The sequence below is a fragment of the Sorex araneus genome, chromosome X (genome assembly GCF_027595985.1).
Source record: "Sorex araneus isolate mSorAra2 chromosome X, mSorAra2.pri, whole genome shotgun sequence".
NCBI classification, from domain to species: Eukaryota; Metazoa; Chordata; class Mammalia; order Eulipotyphla; family Soricidae; genus Sorex; species Sorex araneus.
This window is the reverse complement of record NC_073313.1, coordinates 305,353,975-305,369,253: the sequence shown is the minus strand read 5'-3', so window position 1 is coordinate 305,369,253 and position 15,279 is coordinate 305,353,975. Positions and strand designations below refer to the sequence as shown.

Here is a 15,279-nt window from a genome sequence, read left to right as displayed (position 1 = left end):
AATAAAATTAAAAAAAATAAATAAAATGAGGCCTCAACTATTTGGGTAAAGCCCGACCTTTCTGGCAAATTAAACTTTGGAAGAATTTCATTATGAGTAGAATCTCCATGACCCAATCTGTAGCTAAACTAGGAGACTGTATAGCCTATTCTAACCAGCCACCCCCCTGAGTATTTCAGACCATTGGAGAGACCAAAACCCCAGTGACATCTGCATCTCACAGAAGGTGAGTGGCCACCTAAGCCTCCAAGCACCTTCCCCTAGCCCAGCTATCCTCTCCTCCATGACACCCCCACCCCTGCACACACACACACACACACACACACACACACACACACACCATGAACATATGCTCATCTCTGTACCCGGCTCTGCCTAGAGTTTAGCAGCACGTTTATTATTCCACTGGGCTTTATTTCTTCACAGTTTGCCATCCCACTTATGTCTGGAGCTTCTTTATCCCTAGGGCTTGTCATCCAATAGATAATTGAAGATATTCTGAGCTGGGCTGGCATAGAGTTCAGTTAAATTGAACGGAGTTGAAATGAAATAAAATGACACAGAGCTGTAGACTCTCAATGCAACAAGATTGAGAGTTCCCTCGAAGTCCTCCAAGAAACCCACCACCTCCACTATCTCTCCCCAGCTTCACAGCCATGCTGCCTCTCCCCCCATCAGGCAGGTCCTTATTGCTTCTTATGGAACAGAGCTGGAGCTGGCTCATTGTTGGGCTCAGCCAAAACCTGCATTGGCTGGTTATTCAGGGCAGCCTCACGCATCTTGTGGTACATGAACTCATTCTGGCGAAACATGCGTAGCTCCATCTCTGTCTGCACCCGCATGGCCTGTGGGATACAAAGGAAAGGTAATGAATGCCAAGCCTCCATGACATGTTGGTGAGATTCTGTCATCCTTTACAATAGGTCCATGGGGGCTAGAGTGATAGTGCAGAGGGTAGAGCACTTGACTTGCACATGGCCAACCAGGCTTGATCCTTGGCATCCTCTGCAGTCCCCTGAGCCCTTCCAAAAGTGATCCCTGAGTGCATAGCCAAAAGTAAGCCCTAAACACAATGGGGTGCGTCCCTCCCTCCAAAATAAAATAGGTCTAAAAGATGATAGTGTGGCAAATATGGGGTAGGGGGAAGTGGGGAGGGAAACCCTCCTCTTCCACAAGAAATATTTATCAAGGGACAGACACATTGAGGGCCTAAGGATACAGCAAACATTCTGTCTTTGATTCTAGCTTAGTCAAGTTCAGTTCTCATTCTCAGAGAGCTCAGATCAAGCAGGGCAGCCCCATCCCAAGATGCTACTTGCCTCTAAGTCCTTGGTGATTGGGTGGGAAGGTCCGTGTGTAACCAAGAGAATAGCATAGGCTTTGCAGATCATCCCGTGCCCTGCCTCAATATTCCCAGCATGCCAGTTGGTCAGTCCTGCCCGCATCACTGCCATGCCTAATTGGGCATTATTAGGGTGGTAGAGTTTCCTGTGGGGCAGAGTAAATAATCTCATTATAATTTGAACTTTCTTCTAACTGTGCAGTACTTGACAACATATAATGTGCCTCGGTGATAAAATTTACCCCTTGCTCCCCCAGACACAGTGACATAGGCAGCTGCATTGGAGGATTGAGGTGCAGGGAAAGTGGGTAGTGTGACTGTGAGGCCTGGGACTTTGACCTATTCAAGAAGTATTTTCAGAATTGTATTTGAAATACCAAGCTAGTTTGGTGAACTCAGAACTTAGACTTTAAACTAAGGCCTCAACTATTGAATGAGTCCTGTCCTCAGAGGACTAAGGTTTTGACTAAAATATGATTGACTAAAATCAGGAAGGTTTTTCTGAATTTGAAGACTGGAAGCTGGGAACTTGCAGGAACATCTTATCCTCTGCCTGGAAAAGAACATGATGTTCATGGAATAAAAATAACATGAATGTCCCAACTGGAATAGAACTGTATTTCACCAGCTATTCGTGTCCGAACAAGACTTCCTTCTAGCACTTTATACAGTTTTCTTCCATTTGGTTTGCAAGTGACATCCTCTCCAAAAACTTAACCTTCTTAAGCCAACTTGCTCCTTTTGTCAGAAGTACAAATTCACGTCTATTGTGAATTGTTTATCCACAGATAAACAAGGTAAGAAAGGATATAGGCAGGAGGAAGGCAAGGGAACTTCATTTTACAATTTTTAAGCAAGAATGACTAATACCGGCCCTGGAAAGATAGTACAGTGGGTAAAGAGTTTGCATTGCACCCAACCAACCTGGATTCAATCTCCAGCATCCCATATAGTCCCCCCAGGCACCACCAGGAGCAATATCTGAGTGCAGAGCCAGAATTAACCCCTGGGCATCATTGGGTGTGGCCCCAAAACCAAGAATGACTAACACCTTTTAAAAAACAAAATGAGAAAATATAGCTTGCAGAATTACCTGGGCCAATTGTTAAAAAGATAAACTTTTCTCAAGCACTTAAAATCAAGATGAAATTAGCCTTAAGGAAATCAAAAACAGAAGATGCTGCCAAGTAATAGATGAGTTCATAGATTTGGAAAAATACAGAAATGACAAATAGCTTTCATCTTGTGCAATTGGCCAAAGGTCATTAATCAACTGATTATTTGGTCAGCGCTCCTTGGAACACCATAGTAAAATGGCTCAGTCAGAGCACCACCAGGGGTGAGGGAGACTTCCTTTGGGTGCCCTAGCAGGGTAGCAGGGTAGCCACCTATTGGCCATCATTGCTAAACACACTTTTCCACTCAACTGAGACCCAGGGTCTCTACCTACATGTAACCATCCACCATCCTTCTGGCGTAGAATGAGGCCTCGTCAAAGGCTTGGAGGTAGGAGAGGACCTCAGAAACAATGCTCAGCATCCGTAGCATGTAGAGGTTGGTATCAGCAAACACTGGCTCCTGCTTCTCCAGGCACTCCCGGCACAGTTTCACAACCTAGAGGAGCCAAATCACCCATTACCATGGCAGCAAGTACCTACTTCACAATGTACACTGGGCACTCATGATCTGACAGGAGGGGAGCTTGCAGACAGAGGTGAGAAAGCAACTGTCATGGTTTGAGAAACAAAATGGTCCTCTCTAGCTAAGATGTGGGGATGGAAAAGGTAACCAACCATGGGAGTTAATAGCTGCCAGAGCAGGACAAGGAGTTTTCATATAGGTAAGTAGGTGGCAGGAAGTTATGAAAGCTATCTACACAAATATATGTGCCATACAAGGAGATATAGGTATGGATAGGGGTATAGGCATACCTACCTTAACCAGTATCCCATTTCTACCCCAGTTGTGTTTTGGAAGAGATACTGATGTCTGGGCCCTGTCCCAGACCAATTGAAATCAAGCAGAGGAAAGATCCTGGCACCTACAGTTTGCATATGCCCCTGGAAAGTCTTTATGCACAGTGAGATTGTAGAGTACAAGCTAGATAAGCAGAGGAGGAGTCTCCCAGGGGGTTGGACACTCTCTCCAACCCCCACTTCATGCATACACACACACACACACACACACACACACACACACACACACACACACACACTGGGATACCACATTGGCCCTGGGGAGGAATATGTGGGCCTGACCTCTATTAGCTTGGAAACAGTTTTTTTCTGACTGTCTCGTGTGTAGACATAGGCTTAGGTGTCTACACATTAGACAAAGTTCTAAGGTCTCTAGATTGTTCAACATTTCTCTCCTTATTGCTCTAATGGAAGAAATATCATGTAATTCTTTTCGTTTCAAATGAACGGAAACAAACAATAGAAATTTTCTCTGAGTCCCTCTCAGAGGCAACTGAATGTGGATGTGCAGAAGGAGTGTCAATAAAGCACCCTAAAGCTGATCCTCTTAAACCCACGGCACAGTGTCTAGTCTGACACCTGACACTGACAAGTTTTAATGTAGAAGAGGATAAATGCAGAAGTGAGAAATCAGAGGGATGATGACTTAAACACATCCTTAAGGGGCCGAAACAATCGTCATTGAGGAGGGCATTTACCTTGCATGCGACCAACCCAGGTTTGATCCCCCAGCATTGATCCCCAACATCCCATATGGTCTCCTGAGCACAGCCAGGAATAATTCCTGAGTGCAGAGCCAGGAGTAACCCATCGGCTTCACCAAGTGTGACTCAAAAAGAAAAATCATAGTTAAAAAAAATAAACACCCTTAGGAAATGCTAAATACTTAAGGGGAAAAAGAGTTATGGTCTTACTCAAAGGACATTTTCCAGAAAGAAAAAAAAGGTTGCTTAGAATCTCCTCACCCTTATCCTTTTATCTCCCTCTCGGTCCACCCTCCTACCCACCAACATACCCCACAACAAAATGAAATCTCACCTCATGGTACAAACCCTCAGAGCGAGCTTTGTCAATTTTTTCCAATGTGTCCTTGGAGAATTGTATCATCTCCTTCACCACATCCTGAGAGGGCTGGGGAAGACAACAGCACTGAGCAGATTTCTCCTGGGGGAGCTTGTTCCATCTTTGAACAACTACCATATTTGACATTCAAAGTTGTGCAAGATTAATGCTTTGCTCACAAATCCTAACTTTCCAGCTCTTTCATGATGCTTCTCACCCAAGTTGTATTTTCCATTGACCAAGCCCCAGAGCCACCTATTCCTTCCCACCCTGTGATTGATCTGACATCGATCCTTGCTGTCTTTTCTCTGTCATTTTGGAGTCCAAATTAGTTATTGTTCTCTCTTCTCACATAAAGTCAACTACATAGTCTACACATGTGTCTGCATTTTTCACTTCACCCAAGGCATTGATTAAAATACTGGCCCAATGGGGGCTGGAGTGATAGCACAGTGGGTAGGGAGTTTGCCTTGCAAGCAGCCGACCCAGGTTCAATTCCCAGCATCCCATATGGTCCCCCTGAGCACCACCAGGGGTAGTTCCTGAGTGCAGAGCCAGGAGTAATCCCTGTGCATTGCCAGGTGTGACCCAAAAAGAAAAAAAATACTGCCCCAAACAGGGCTGAAAACAGAAAACATGCTGAGAACTTGGGAAAAAAATTATACATCTAGATTAGCCAAGGGTTGAAGGCGGGAACAATAGTACAGAGAGTAGAGCACTTGCTTTGCATCACACATTTGATCCCTGGCATCATATATGGCCCCCTGACCCTTGCACAAGTGATTCCTGAGCTGAGGACCAAAAGTAAGACCTGAGCACAGCCAGATATGGCCAAAAAAACCAAAAGACTAGCCAATGGTTGAAAGAGAAAAATGGGTTCAGTGCGAAATCATGTAATCTGAATATTAGCCACTGACACTGAGTAATGAAGTGATTGACAGGGATCCATCACTTAGAAGTCAGTTTTGCTTATGGCATTTGTTCAAACAAGAAACATTTTGCCCACATGCAGGAAGTAGAAGTTAAGGTAATGTGTATATTTGTGTCTTAAATGCACTGGTAAGGAATATAGAGTGCTCAGTAAGTCTCCCCCAAAATGTTCAGGTTGAAAACTCACATGTGATTTTCTAGACTGGCCTTCAGCAATTATAAAGAACAACCTGGCAAGCTGTGTTTGTGCCAGCCAGGGCGTGGTTGTCCTGGGAAGGAGCTGCAGTCACGGATTCTGTGGCCCCTGGCTGGTCATGCACTTTGCAAGGTTTCATTTCTAGCTTACATTTCTTTGTTTCTAGATCTCTTTATTTAAGATTTTGAACTCAAGACTTCTTCAGGAACTTTTGCCAAGGTCATCTTAGTATGGAAGAAGGGAGAAACTGAAAATCTTTTTCTTCACTCTGATCAAGAATCTTTCCCCCATCAAAGTTACCCCTGTAACTTGTTTTAAGGCACCATACGATCAACTTATGTGTTGATGACCTGATCTCCCACCAGTGCACTATTCCATGCTAGGAAACAGAACAGGGAAGTCAACACTTGATACAGTTCTAGCCTCTTGCTTAGACAGTTTTAGACAAAATTAAATGCTTGACTAATTTAGGCTTATGCTTTGATCAGTTCCTTTGACATTGGCAGCTCAGCTTCCCGGCTCAGTGAAACTTCCACTGCTCAGTGGTCTCATCAACAAGGCAACAGCAACTCAGGAGTTGAGCATAGCAACCAGTGTAAATAATGCCCAATCACCACATTACCCATTTTCATGTGCCTTGAAATATATTTGTGATAGCCAGGCAATAAATTTCATTGCACATGTATTCTTGGTATATGCAATTTTAAGAATTACTTAATATGGAAAGAATCAAGTAAAGGACCTAAATTTTACCAAATGATTACCCTATACGCAGTTCCCTTTACTTATATACTCATCTTTAATTCCTAGCAACCCCCTTGTAGTGGATACTATCATATCTATTTTGCAGCTGAGAAATTGTACTAATTTCCTCAAACTCAAACAACTGTGCTCAGTCCACAAACCCCAAATCTTCCAAGGAATTACAGACTGATCCTTTGGGAACCAACTGACCATGGTATGTTGATTCATTGTGACATGACCCTTGATTGGCTCATTGAGAAAAGGAGCCACAAACAACCCCAATAGGATTTCAGGTACCTTGGGGTCATCCTTTACCCCCAGGAAAAGGTCATCCTTCAGTCCTTTCTGGCAGTGGTCACATGTGCAGTCAAAGTAGTATTGCTTCTTTAGCTGCTTCTTGCGTTCCTCGCTGACATTAAGGAAGTCGATATACGACACTGTCAGTTCCTCTCCTTCTGAGATCTTGCCTAAGGCCCGGAGCTCAATTCTGGGGCAGAATAAAAGCAAAAAAGTCAAAATTGCTACCATATTTGCTGTCGGGGGGCGGGGATTTATGCTCTTCAAGGTCTCAAAGAGAAGTTGAGTCTCAATGATAATGATTTCACTAGAACTCTGAAAAAAAGGTCCTATTCTGCTCCCTGAAAGGGGAGCTGTGACCCAAAGAACATCTTTCTGAATACTTTTGCTTTACTTATTATAGTAATCAAATCTGCTTTCTCAGAAAACTACCCTGTAATCAACTCTAATAGTCTCTGGGGGGCTAGTTTTATCAAATCATGCATAACTTCTATACCTACAATTATTCCTATACATTTAGCTGCTGATTTGGAACAAAGGAAGAGAGAAAATTACGCAAAAACTCTAAAGAAGATTCTCTAGCATTTATGGGAGTTCAGGTGTTGTTCAATAGGAAATATACATTCAGTTACCTGCAATCTCAGGTAAATTCTATGTCTAATTTTTAATCTGTCACCTTCACCTTTGGCTCAATAGTTGACATGTTATATGAGGAAATGTGGGCCTGGTGATAACTGAGGAGGAATAAACAAAGGCTGATTTTGTTAGCTCACTTCATTTTTTAAAAATGTATTAGGGTACATAGGTTTTAGATAGAACTTGGTTAGCAAGAACAGATGATATATCAATTTTCCCGTGCAGGTTAGAACCTGAGCCTGTACTAACTGCACCACACCTGTCATAAAATGTATTCAGATTGTGCTGAAGACAAAAATCCACTGCAGAACTGACATTTCACTTATTCAACAAGTGGAGACTAGCCTGTGGGGCTCTCAGCTATGTATCTATCAGCCATGGGGCCAGAAGTGACAGGGAAGTGGTAAGCCCTACAGGCTGGATTGTAAACTGTGCTGCATCGTCCCAGGATGAGTAGGAACCCATCACACGGAGAAGGAGTGGTAGAGGCAGGGGGCAAGCATCTGCAGGAAGCCCTGTAGCCATTTCTTTTACCTCTCAAGAACCTGAATCAGACACTGTGTGAAAGAAGGACACAATTCCAGCATTGCAAAATGGATCCAGTCAAAAGCAATTCCCTCCACTGTTTCAATAATTATGCTAATAGAGGTTGAAAATAACAACTTAAAGGGTATGGTGCCACCAGCAGGTCAACCTGTACATAGGGGGTGAATGCATTAGTAACCTGATGGTGCCTTCAGGCTTCCTGATACCCCAAAATTGTCGCTGTGCTTTTGACCAGATCCCAACAACTTGGAACCAAGTTTACCAAGAAATTAAACAGCCAAAAGTGAGGTATGTTGGAGTCATAACTAACCATCTCTGACTCAGCTATACAAGCTCATTTATTGGCCTTATTTCAGAGACCCATAAATAAATCTAGAAAGAGATCAAAAGCCACAACTTATCTCGGACCTGTGCATGGCTGAACAGACCAGGGTAAATTAGAGGTGGGGGGTCATCCTGGAACCCTCCCAATCAGAACCCCCAGCAGCCACTTGCTTCCACAATCCAAACTCGCCGTCATACCCCTGGCCAAACTCCACTGTCTCAGGATGGACCTCATCAAGATATAATCTGCTGAAAATTTTGGTATGCAGGTTTTGTGACTCAAATCTCCAGGCTTTCTCAGAGTTAGAATGGGCTACCTCCCCTCACTTCCCAATACTCCTGGAAGCACTGGCAGTCACCCCCATGAACCAACTCCAGTACCACCATGTAAGCTCTACTGCCAGCCTTGCTTCAGAGATGATAAATAAATCTCAAAAGAGATCAAAAGCCACAATAAGTCTCAGACCTGCATATGGCTGAACAGACCAGGGTAAACTGGAGGGGGATGGCTTGGCCTGTGCCCCCCCAAGCAAAGCCCCCAGCAGCCTCTTGCTCCCACAATCCAAAATCGCTGCCATACCCCAAGCCTGACTCCACCATCTTAAGATGGACCTCACCAAGATACAATCTGTTGAAAATTCTGGTATGCAGGCTTCATGACTAAAATCTCCAGGCTTTCTCAGGATCGGTATGGACTACCTCCCCACACCTCCGTGTACTTCTGGAAGCCTCGGAGTCACATCCACACCCCCAAGCTGCTACCCACCCAATTGAAAGGCTAATCCAACCTTAACTGTCCTGATAAAAATATCAAATAACCTGAACAAACAGCAGGACCTCTTAGCACATGTATTGCAAACCACAATGCACAAAAGGAAAGGAAAAGGAGAGAGAGAGAGAGAGAGAGAGAGAGAGAGAGAGAGAGCAAGAAGAAAAATGCCTCCCATAGAGGGAGGCTGTGGGTGGGGGTGGGGTGTTGGGGAGTGGTGGTAGAGAAACAGGGGTCATTGGTGGTGGTAAGTATACACTGGTGGAGGGATGGTGCTGGATCATTGTATGACTGAAACCAAATTATGAACAGCTTTGTAATGGTCTATCTCATGAATATTCAATTAAAATATTTTAATAGTAATGTGGAGTTTATGCCGACTTCAATCAGCTTAATAAATGGCTGAATAAATAGTAGTACTCCTACATTTAAAAATAAATAAAAATAAAAACTAAAAATAACTCATATGGAGTCTGGTAAAATTTAATTTCCATCCATGTGTCCATGAGATATCTTAGTCATCCCAATTTTTGAAAGCAGCTGTTTTTGAAGTAAAAAAACACAAGAGAGGGTAGAGGACCTGTGATTAACTCAGTTCTGCTTAGAATCCTAATATGTCCTACTTTCAGTGGATAAACCTCTTTGCTCCATAATGAGGATCCTGCCAACTAGAGAGACAGAGTACTTCCAAGATCCCACTTTGGAGACAAAGTTAAGATTAAGTCTTAACAAGGCATTCCTGCATCACCTATATACTAGTCTCCCCTAATTGTCTTCCAAATCCTCCAAGACTAACAATGTGTAAGAATATCAGTACATTGAAGTTCTTGATTTTAGAACTCAAACATAGTCCTAAATAGCTATGTGAGCAACTCTTGGGCTAGTATTAAATGTGCTCTCTTTTGCTTATTCCTGATGGGATAAGTAAGCAAATTTGACCTCATTAATTCCTTTTCCAAACAGACAACTAGAGTGACTATCATAACTATAGTGGCATATATCTCCTCATTCAATAATAGCCAATTGAGTTTGAATTCCCAGTAACTAAGCTTCCCAACATCAAGGTTTCAGAATGCCTTCAATTATTTAAGAGTGTTAGAAAACTTTTTCCTTATTTTACAATGTTTTCTTTTTTTTGTTTTATGGGCCACACACTGCAATGTGGCCCATGGCTTATTCGTGGCTCTGGGCTCAGGGATCACTCCTAGTGGAATGCGGAAGACCACACAAAATGTCTGGGGTGGAACCCGGGTTGGTGTATTGCAAGGCAAGTGTCCTACTCCCTATACTTTCACTCCAGTTCAGTGTTAAAAACTTTTTAAAACAAAATAATTTAATGTCTCTTTAATATATATATGCATATGTGAATGCCCCATTTTACCTAACTTGGAATGGGGAATCAGGATAAATAGTAACCACCACTCCATTCTGAACTTCGATCTCTTCCATCTCTAACACTGCAATTCTATATGTCAGGTGAGCCCAAATAGACAACTTGATTAAGTATTTCTGGATCAAAAATCAGAGCCACAGAAATCTAGAATGAAGAAGTCCCCTAAGGATATTCTCATCTAGGCCCCCACTCCCACAGGCTTGGAATTAAATGATCAGGCGATGATGTGAACAAAGGCACATGTAATGCACCCAAGATAAACTGTGCCAATGACTTCTACCATTCTGTTTTTAATCCAAAGAGCATTTTAAGGGTTTTCAAACAGCCCCCAAAAAATATTTTTCTTGGGCTGGGTTTGAAAACCCTAAAATTTGATTAATTTGATTGTTATTAATAAAAGCCTAAAGTATACCTAAACCACTAATTCGTAGTTAGTCAGAAGTAATAAATAGGATATTGCAAATTCATATTTATAAAAATAAAGGCAACAATTAAGGATGCTGTTTTCATAACTCGATCTGGATAGACGTCGGAGATAGAAACAGTTCTTTAGTGGGTTAATAATATTAGTGGGTCAGTCTTCATTCCATTCACCTTGACTTGAATGACAACCAAGAGGCATGTTTAAAATATGACTGCTCAAAATTAGTGGGTACAAAGTCAGGTTAAAGAGAGACAATGTAGGTTTTGCTAAAAAAAGAAAAAACTACAGTCAAGAATGTCATGCATGAAAATGGACAAGAGGAAGTAATAGTGAAAGAAAGAAAGCAAATACATGGCATATGGGATGTGGAAGAAACAAAATGATTAATTGAAAAGCATTAAAAACAGTATTCAGCAAAGATAAGTCTTAGAGGCATAGAAGAATTTTATGGACAGACAGCAGCCAAGGATTCTTGGAAAGGGATGACCCCAGCAAACCAGGCAAGTGAGATGGGCCAGAGAAATAGGGATAATTGAAAGGTCTGACCCACCTCATCTGGGTGTGAAACATGGTTTTCACTGCCTCATGACTGAAAGACAAAATAGACACTCAAATAAAAATCATCACCCAGCATCCAGATAACGTAAGCAAAACCTTGGTCATCATAACCACTTTGGCCCCAGCCCTTCTCCTCTGTGTTCAAAGCCAATACAGAAAGTGCACTGGATTTGGAATGAGAAGTTCTAGGTTCAAAAATACTCAAACTGGGAGAAGGTATTTCCCTTTCCTAGGCCTCAGGGTTCTCATCTGTAACTTGGTAATGAGGTGTCATGATATAGCACAGTAAAAAGTAGAATCCCAAAGTCAGAGATGTGGCTCAGTTTTACATGTATAAGACCTTGGGTTTGGCATGGAAAACATACACATACAAACCCCATAAAAGTAGAGCCTTAAAAACAATATGGGTGCCATTTTATCTCACTCACAAGCATCTTGGACGAACAGATATGGTCTGCTTTGATGACAGTTTTCGAGAGACTCTGAGTGGTGTCTGGAGGCTGGTTAGGTCACACAGGTAAGTATATAAATGTCAGGGTTAGAATTGAGCTCTCAACATCATATCCAGTGTTCTTTCCACTATGGGAGAGAGCTGAGTGGTGACTACAAAGTCACCTTGACTTGCATGACATCCAAGAAGCCTGGTTAAAACATGGCTGCTCCACTGTTCACAATAGCCAAAATATGGAAACAACCCGAGTGCCATAAAACAGATGACTGGTTAAAGAAACTTGGTACATCTACACAATGGAATACTATGCAGCTGTTAGGAGAGATGAAGTCATGAAATTTGCTTATAAATGGATAAACATGGAGAGTATCATGCTAAGTGAAATGAGTCAGAGAGGGAGAGACATAGAGGGACTGCACTCATTTGTGGAGTGTAGGGTAACCACATGAGGCTGACACCCAAGGATGGTAGATACGAGGGCCAGGGAGATTGCCCCATAGCTGGAAAACTGCTTCATGAGCAGAGGGGAGAAGGCAGATGGAATAGAGAAGGGATCACTAAGAAAATGATGGCTGGAGAAACCAGTTGGGATGGGAGATGCATGCCGAAAGTAGATAATGGACCAAGCATGATGACCTCTCAGTGTCTGTGTTGCAAGCTATAATGCCCAAAAGTAGAGAGAGAGAGAGAGAGAGAGTATGGGGAATACTGTCTGCCATGGAGGAAGGGGGAGGGTGGGAAAGGGGGGGTATACTCCGTATATTGGTGGTGGGGAATGTGCACTGGTGGAGGGATGGGTGTTTGATCATTGTGAGATTGTAACCCAAACATGAAAGCTTGTAACTATCTCACGGTGATTCAATAAAATTTTAGAAATTTAAAAAAAAAGCATGGCTGCTCAAAATTAGTGGGTACAAAGTAGCCAAAAGAGACACCAGAGATGAGCAGACATGATCTTCCCAGGTTGCTATTAAAAGAAGAGATAAGAGGATTACCACTGCTCAGGAGAGTGTTATCTAGAAAGACCAGCCCCCATACGTGACTGAATTTGATTTCCTCTGTCAACCAAGTTAACTCCATATTATCACCCCTCTGATAAGGGGACAAAAGGCTCAGAACAATGAGTCCCTAGAGGCTTAGGAAGAGAAACACAAATGGTGAGGGAAAACTATTTAAGGCCCCCCAAAATCTCCATCTTGATCGATTCTTTGGTTGTTTAAAAACTTAGTTTCATACAAGCCCTTTCTTCCAAAAATAGAGAGGAAATGTCCTCATTATATTATTCTTGGATGAAAATTATAAGGCAATATGGATAAACGTGGTCATTGTTTTAACTTTTTTAATGCTTGCCCCCTTCTGCTCCTCTCCCAATGATGTTGCAATGACTGGGATTTACACATATACTTGGTGCTCACTGGGGGTTACTGTATTGCCCACACACCTCATCATTGGACATGGGCTCACACTCCTGATTGACTCACCTTTTTGCTTTTAATTGTGATGTTCACTCAGGTCTATCCTTGAGCTGAGATGCTCTTACATACATCTTGTGATGCCAGTTGTCAGAGAGAACAGAGCTGTTTGGGCTTCACTGGGTATATACAGCAGCACCAGGCATAGAATTTGCAGCCTCATGCTTGCAAGCAGGTGCTGTAGCCACTAAGCCATCTCTCGGCTCACTAAACATGCAGACTGCTAATGACTCAGAATTAATTTGCATCTGTCATAAGAGCTCATCTCCAAGAGTAAAAGAAATGGTATTTATACGCCTCGTCTCCCTAAACCTCAGCCACTCAAGATAAGAAACTCAACTTGTTTGCTAACTTTTCTTGATCTATGTACCACCCCCAACATCCATCATTGACCTGATCTGGACCTAGCTAAGGGTAGGGAACTGACATCTCAGATCTTCATCATCCGGTTTCCTTTGCTGTATTACTTTGGGTTGGAGTTTGGTTAATGGGAAAAAATCAGAATTTAGAAGTAGAGAGCTGAGATATTTCATCTAATGGTTCTAGCAGAGGTTTATTTTTGCTCTAGATAGCCAATCTGTTGAATGTGGTGAAGGGAAGGGTCCCCAGCCATGGCACTAGCTCTCTAAGCCTCAAGAATAGTAACTTTTGGAGGCATGGGATGAGGGGGTAGGGATACTGGGGACATTGGTGGTGCAAGATGTACACTGGTGGAGGGACAGGTGTTCAATCATTGTATGACTGAAACTCAAACATGAAATTTTTGTATCTGTAGTTCACAGTGATTCAATTAAAAAAATAGTAACTTTCCACATGCTCCTCTAGGTCTAGAGGTGATTATGGTTTCGTTGCCACTGGAAGTTGTCTTTCTATTAAATTCTGATAAACCCTGAATTTGTCTTCTTATTTCTGCTGCAGTTTTGAATTAGATATACACCTGCCCAGTACCTTCTCAATTCATGATGTTTTATAATGACCTCTAGATTAATAACCCAAGATTTCAGTTGTATACAAGGGTAATTAAAGGTTTATCTACCATATTTGTCAGACTCAATATGCTCAGAAATTATTCATGTGGAATTATTTGCCATCCTCATCATTATGTTTCTCCCATCCATAAGTAATCTAGGATGATTTCTACTTGCCACTCATGAGAAATCCATGTCACTCATGTGAAATCCAGGCCAGTTCAGTTTTGGCAGACAGCCTTTAATTTAGGTCAAGGGTAAAAAGATTGTGTCTCCCCGACACATCACACCACCCCCGGTTAAAGACATACTTACTTGCCGTTGTTAAATATGACAGTGCAGTTGGGCCAACAGTCATGGTTCACCAGACCCAAGTTGGGGAAGATGCCCACACCCACTGCCTGCAGGCCTCTCTGGTCACTGAGTGTGAAACCATTGCAGTTAATCTGCTCACAGGGGGGGAAAGAAAAGAATCATCTAAGAGACTTTATCTAGGGACAAAATACAATACTAGTTATAGTAAGTTCAAAATAATAATATCAATTGAAGATTTACCTCATTCTAGCAATATTTAGAGTTAGGCAACAAAATAATTCATCCCTTATTTCTGACATGATTCCAAATGGCCCTCAACATACCAGGAGAGAGTCTCATATTTGCAAAAACTGCAATTTTACCTTGAAATTTTATATGCATACATTCAAAGGGCTATTTGTTGAGGTGGCAGGAGGGATACTGGGGACATTGGTGTTGGGAAATGTACACTGGTGGAGGGATGGGTGTTCAATCATTGTACGACTGAAATTCAATCATGAAATCTTTGTAACTGTATCTCACAGTTATTCAATAAAAAAAGGGGGGCGCTATTTGTTAAAGATTCTAGAGGGGGTAACATTCTCCATTCAATCTCATCAGCCATTCAGCAAGTTATGCCTTCCCCTATCACTAACATGCTGGGGTGCCTTGGGCAAGTTCTTTCTCTGAGACCTGGTTTTCCTATTTGTAAGTTGTTAACTTGACCTAGATGGTGTTGAAATGGTCCTTTCAACTCAAAGCTTTGCTGAATAAGCCACTGTGTAACTGCAATCCCCAGGTCTCATAAGGGATACCTAAGGATTGGTCTATGACACCCATTCATCCTACATCTGAAACATAACTGTATTTTTTGGGTTTTGTTTTGGGCCCATACTT

General features: G+C 42.3%; 1 protein-coding gene across 1 annotated transcript in view; it reads right to left on the bottom strand.

The window, feature by feature from the left end:
• Window positions 1-686: 686 nt before the first annotated feature.
• SMYD1 (SET and MYND domain containing 1) overlaps window positions 687-15,279 on the bottom strand; it is a 34,701-nt gene continuing 20,108 nt past the window's right edge. Inside the window, exons 4-10 of the mRNA XM_004612042.2 lie at window positions 14,404-14,534; window positions 11,190-11,228; window positions 6,548-6,737; window positions 4,357-4,449; window positions 2,793-2,956; window positions 1,320-1,488; window positions 687-845 (exon numbers count right to left, since the gene is read on the bottom strand). Of these exons, the coding sequence (XP_004612099.2) occupies window positions 687-845; window positions 1,320-1,488; window positions 2,793-2,956; window positions 4,357-4,449; window positions 6,548-6,737; window positions 11,190-11,228; window positions 14,404-14,534 (945 nt within the window). The remainder of the gene's footprint in view (window positions 846-1,319; window positions 1,489-2,792; window positions 2,957-4,356; window positions 4,450-6,547; window positions 6,738-11,189; window positions 11,229-14,403; window positions 14,535-15,279) is intronic.